General features: G+C 39.8%; 1 protein-coding gene across 4 annotated transcripts in view; it reads right to left on the bottom strand.

Annotated features, from left to right (window-relative positions):
- Positions 1 to 614: 614 nt before the first annotated feature.
- Positions 615 to 6,000, bottom strand: part of BRCC3 (BRCA1/BRCA2-containing complex subunit 3) — a 48,318-nt gene continuing 42,932 nt past the window's right edge. For 3 of the 4 annotated variants that reach the window (XM_039867022.1, XM_039867024.1, XM_039867025.1), the window contains 3 exons: positions 3,591 to 3,641; positions 3,250 to 3,419; positions 615 to 2,241 (listed from right to left, as the gene is read on the bottom strand). In XM_039867022.1, the coding sequence (XP_039722956.1) occupies positions 3,268 to 3,419; positions 3,591 to 3,641 (203 nt within the window). In that variant the 3' untranslated portion in view covers positions 615 to 2,241; positions 3,250 to 3,267. The remainder of the gene's footprint in view (positions 2,242 to 3,249; positions 3,420 to 3,590; positions 3,642 to 6,000) is intronic. The other variant, XM_039867023.1, reaches the window with a different exon arrangement.

The raw sequence follows: 6,000 nt of genomic DNA, 5'->3' as shown, positions 1-6,000 counted from the left end.
GAGAGAGAGAGAGAGAGAGATTGATTGATTTCAAAGAACAGTGGCCAATTGTGTCAGGACTGAGAGATTCATTGAGGACAGGAGAAGCATCTATCGACTTTCACTATGTGGACAGGTAACTGGTGCCTGGGAGGAGAGGTCTGAATGGAGCGATGTGGGCAGAGGTCGGAATGCAATGAGTTGAATGAATGAATGGGAGATGAGAAAACAAGGAGAGAACGCAAATGTGTATTGTTCTCATCGGAGTCTTGGCTGTGACTGAACAGAGAATCTGCTACCATGAGGGGATACAGGGTTGTGTGCACGATGCGACATATTGTGTAAAGTTAAGCCAGATTGATGCAGGTGGGAAATGAATGACACATCTTGTTCACATCACTGTTCCTTGTGGTATGAAGTGATGTTTAACACTTTTAAAGGCTGAACACTGAGCTAAAAGGAAGCTTGGTGGTCATCGACTCTAACCTTATAAACAAAGAAAATAAAGGCCAGAAAGGAAAACGGACATGTGCTCGAAGTTGGCCTGTAAAAATATTCAAATCTTTGTATTCCCCTCAGATTTTATCACTCTTTTCGTATTTCATCGGACGAATACCATAACTCCTAGCACCATATTTAGTACTTACTTTTTATTTTGCAATGATTACAGATTACAGGAAGTTGCAAAAATAGTACAGTGAGTCCTATGTACCCTTCGCCCAGGTTCCCCAGTAGTAAGATCTTGTATAAGTATAGTACAACTTCAAAACCATATTGAAAATGGTACAATACTCCTTACTAGACAGCAGACCTTATCCAGAGTCGTCGGATCTTACATGCATTCATTTGTGGGTGTGTGTAGGTCTGTGTAGTTTTAGCACAGATATGAATTCATTTAACTAATACCACAATCAAGATACAGAACTGTTCCATCAGCGTGGAGGAATTCCTTGTGTTATTCCCATTATGGTCATACATACCCCACACCCCTGCCAGTCCCCGACCCCTGGCTACCAATAATCTCTTCTTCATTTCTATAATTCTGTCATTTCCAGAATGTTATATAAATGCAATCATACGGTATATTACTTTTTGAGAATGGCTTTTTTATTCATCATGATACCCTTGAGGTCCATCCATCTTGTGTGTATCAATACTCTACTCCTTTGCATTGAACAGTAGCATTCCGTGCTATGGATGGTTGGTTTAATCACTCACTCAATTGCAGGACATCTGGGTTGCTTCCAGTTTTTGGCTATTACAAATAAAGCTGCTAAGGATATTTGTGTACAAGTTTCCCTGCCAACACAGGTTTTCATTCCTCTGTGATAAATGTCCAAGAGTTCAACTGCTGGGTCCTATGATATGTGTATGCTTAACTTCATTAAAACCTCCAGACTCTTCTCCTGAGTGGCTGTGTTGATCCACATTCCTATTGGCCATGCGTGTGAGATCCACTTGGTATGATCAACAGCATCTGGTATTTTCTATATATTTTCTTTAGCCAGTCTGAGAAGCAGTCATAAATCATCGTGGTTTGAATTTGCATTCTCTGATGACTAATGAGGTTGAACATCTTTTTCTGTGCTTACTTGCATTCCATAGCTCATCTTTAGTAAAATGTCAATTCATGTCTTTTGCTCATTTTCTAACTGGATTGTTTGTTTTACTGTTATATATTCTAGATTGATCAAATAGATGCTTTGCAAATAATTCTCTCAACAATTTCCTCCTCTTAAATTTTTTTCACAGAGCAAAAGTTCATTTTGATGAAGTCCAATATATCGACCTTTTCCTTTTAGGATTGTGCTTTTGGGGTGCAGGCCAAGAACTTGTTGCCTAGCCCGAGATCCTAAAGATTTTCCCATGATTTTGTTTCTAAAAGCTTTATGGTTTTACATGTTACATCTAAGTCCATGATTACATTTTTCAGTTAATTTTTGTATAAGACATACATTCTTACATCTAAATCCATGATTACATTTTTCAGTTAATTTTTGTATAAGGTGTGCAGTTTAGGTCAAAGTTCATTTTTTTGGCCTGTGGGTGTCTAATTAATCCAGCATCATTTGTTGAAGAGACTATCCTTCCTCCATTGAATTGCTTTTGTACCTTTGTCAAAATCAGTTGGGCATACGCAACACCGTCTTGATTACTCTAGCTTTATGAGAAGTCTTGAAGTCAGGTAATGTGAGTCCTCCGACTTTTTCTTCGAAATTGATTTAGCATTATTAATTTAACGCCAGGATGTTTTCATCTTTCCTATAGGGAAATAAAAGAATAGAAAACAGTGGCTGTGGGAAGTTAAGGAAAATACAGCATCTGTATTCCATATGACCTAGGGCAGTGCTTTTCAAACTTTAGTGTGCCTTAGAATCAGCTGGGGAGCTCATGACAATTTCTGGGTTCCACTCTCAGAGATGAAATTTGGCCTCCAAGTGATTCTAGTAGAGGTGGCTCTAGACTATGCTTTAAAATATGAAAAACAATAATCTAAAGAGAAACGAAAAACAAACCCAACCCTTTGTCACTGTTGTTGGGATTAGGGCTTCGTTTGTCTTCTTTCTTTCCGCCTCCCCCTAATTCCCACTTTAATTTCCAGTATGCAATAGGCTTGATTCTTCTCTGAAGGCTCACTTACCATTTGTGGCTACAAAAGGTTAGAACGATGCGACAGAACTTTTTAAAGTATGATTTTTGTTACATCCTAAATCCCAAATATTTCTGGAAAAACACATTTAGATTATAACGAGAGTTCCTAGGGAAATAGGATCGCTAAATACAGATTTGCTTCCGAGTCAAATATGGCAGAACTCATCTATTTGGTTAGAGAGGCACTCGCATAGATTTGACTTTGATAGGTATCTCGGGACACATATTTTAGAGATCAGAGAGGAGGACATTACTAAAACATTAAATACTCTCCTCCCTTTAGCTTATTGTAAGGAGTAAGTGTATCTGAAAAATGAAAATAAAGATTTCCAAGTCAAACAAGGGGAAAATAAACATTTAACATATACTCCCCAGACAGTTTATTACAAGTTGTCCTTGCCGATGTACCTTCCATAGCCTTAAAAAAAAAAAAAAACCCTTCTGTATTCTACTTAAATAATCTTGCATATGCTTTGTAGGCCAGTTACAGGGAAGATATCCTGTGTTTATTCTGTGCATAAAACTCATCCCCTGGGATATAAAGGGAGCTTCTCCATTGCCTGCCTATACATGGGGAGTGTGAATTTCCAGGCTACTGGAAAAATAAAATTTCTTTACCCCATTTTGTCTCCCACTTTATTCTAGAGAAGAAAGTTCTCGCATCAGCTCTTCCTTTTCTTGTTGCAACTCCTGCAGATGCTGCTGGTTTTGCTCCAGTCTGTCCTCCAACCACTGTAGGAGAGGCCCGCTGACCGCTGACATCTGGCTGCACAGATTCTTGGTAAACACTTCAATAGGAAAAACACAGATGAGAAAACATGCCAGCACCAACGGCCCCCCAACTGTGAGCACGGAGAGACGGGGTTGGAGGAGGAAGTAGGAAAAGTGCAGTAAGTTGGACCGGCAGACAGTTGTGTACGGCCGGCCAGAGGAAAGACAGAACGGCTGAGCGAAGATACCTATTCTGAGGCCATCGTGAACATCCCTGGATCCATAAGCCAGAGGGAAGCCTGGATAAGCAGACAGCAGAAAATGACCAGCTCTTTACTCCCTTCGGCAGAAGGGCAAGAGCTGCAGAAGGGTCTCCTTCCCCAGCCCTCGCCCTTCCCACAGTGCAAACGACCCTAACCTCCAAGACAGCCAGAACTCTGCCTTCTGCGACTGTTCTCCACAAGTCCAGTAGGAAAATCGCTTATCGAATGTTACGTACGAAATAAATACATTAATTCGACTCACCTGAAAGCTTCTCTTTGGAAATGAGGAAAGACCAGAGATGAAGAGTAAGGGACTCATCATCTCTCCTGCCTTACGAGGAATGTTCAGCTTCATGGTGAGGCAAGGATTCGATGGCAGTCTTTTTAAAACAAATTCCACCTAATGGAAATATCTTTCTCTCTCTCGTGGTACATGACTTATTGGAAATGACCACTGTAGTACTGTGGGAGATACCTTCCAAGGCGTATGTATATGCGTGTCTACGTGTGTGTCTGTGCCTCTGAATAAAAACTGTATGATTGTGGATATTACTCTTTTCCCACGTGACAAAATGCCATAGACATCTTTCTATGTCAATAAATATCTAGCGTTCCTTATTTTTCTTTAATATATTGTTTTAATTTTTCAATTACAGTGGGCACGAGATATTATATTAGTTTCAGGTGTACGACATAGTGATTAGACATTTATATAACTTATGAAGCGATCACCCCGATAAGTCTAGTTCCCACCCGACACCACACGTAGTTATTACAATATTATTGACTAGATTCCCTATGCTGTACTCTACATCCACGTGACTGTCTTATAACTACTAATTTGTACTTCTTCATCCCTTCTCTTTTTTCACCCACCCACCCACCCACCAACCCCATCCCAGGCAACCATCAAAATGTTCTCTGTATCAATGAGTTTGTTTCTGTTTTGTTTGTTTATTTTGTTCCTTAGATTCCACGTGTAAGTGAAATCATATGGCATTTGTCTTTCTCTGTCCGGCTTACTCCACTCGGCACAATAACCTCTAGGTCCATCCAGGCTGTTGCAGATGGCGAGACTTCACCTTTTTTATGGCCGAGTAATATTCCATCACATATAAGTACCACCTCTTCTTTATCCATTTGTGCACTGACGGACGCCCAGGTTGCCTCCATATCTTGACTGTCAATAATGCTGCAATGAACATACGTATTCTCATGTCCCTTTTAGGTAGTGTTCTGGGTTTCTTTGGGTAAACACTCAGAAGTGGGATCACTGGGTCCTTCTTTGACTCTTGTTATAGCCTCTGTTTTAAAGCCTGTTTTGTCTGGCATAAGTATTGCTCCCCAACTTTTGTTTGTTTCCATTTTCGTGAAATTTCTTTTTCCATTTCTTTACTGACAGCCGGTATATGCCTTTCGATCTGAAGAGAGTCTCTTGTAGGCAGTATACATAAGGGTCTTGTTTTCTTATCCATTCAGCCACCCTGTGTCTTTTGATTGGAGCATTTAATCCATTCTCATTTAAAGTAATTGTTGATAAATATATAGTTACTGCCATTTTACTGTTCATTTTTAAAAATAAATTTTTTATTTTTCAATGACAGTTGGCATACAGTATTATATTAGTTTTACATGTATTATTGTTCATATTTTTGATCCTTTTTTCTTCTTTTTCTTAAAGAAGTCCCTCCAACGTTTCCTGTAATACCGGCGTGGTGGTGATGAACTCCTTTAGCTTTTTCTTGTCTGGGAAGCTCTTTATCTGTCCTTCGATTCTAAATGACAGCCTTGCTGAGTAGAGTCATCTTGGTTGTAGCTCCTTGCTTTTCATCACTTTGAATATTTCTTGTCAGTCCCTCTGGCCTGCAAAGTTTCTGTTGAGAAATCAGCTGACAGTCTCATGGGAGCTCTCTTGTAGGTGACTAGCTGCCTGTCTCTTGCTGCTTTTAAGATTCTTTGTCTTTAACCTTTGCCATTTTAATTATGTTGTGTCTTGTTGCGGGCCTCTTTGGGGTCATCTTGTTTGCGACTCTCTGCGCTTCCTGGGCTTGAGTGTCTATTTGCTTCATCGGGTTAGGGAAGTCTTCCATCATTGTTTCTTCAGATAGGTTTTCAAATCCTTGCTCTCTCTCTTCTCCTGGCACCCCTATGATGCAAACGTTGGTATGCTTCATGTTGTCCCAGAGGCCCCTTAAAGTATCCTCATTCTTTTGGATTCCTTTTTTCATGTCGCAGTTCTATTGGGGTGTTTTCTGCTACCTTATCTTCGAAATCACTGATTCGATCCTCTGCTTCATCTAATCTGTTCATTCCTTCTAAGGTATTCATTTGACATATTGTATTCTTCATTTCTGACTAGTTCTTTTTATGTTTTCTATCTCCATTTTATGTTTTC

The sequence above is a fragment of the Pteropus medius genome, unplaced genomic scaffold (genome assembly GCF_902729225.1).
Source record: "Pteropus medius unplaced genomic scaffold, Ma_sr-lr_union100, whole genome shotgun sequence".
Lineage (NCBI taxonomy): Eukaryota > Metazoa > Chordata > Mammalia > Chiroptera > Pteropodidae > Pteropus > Pteropus medius.
The sequence above is the reverse complement of the archived record's forward strand: the minus strand, read 5'-3'. Positions and strand labels throughout refer to the sequence as shown.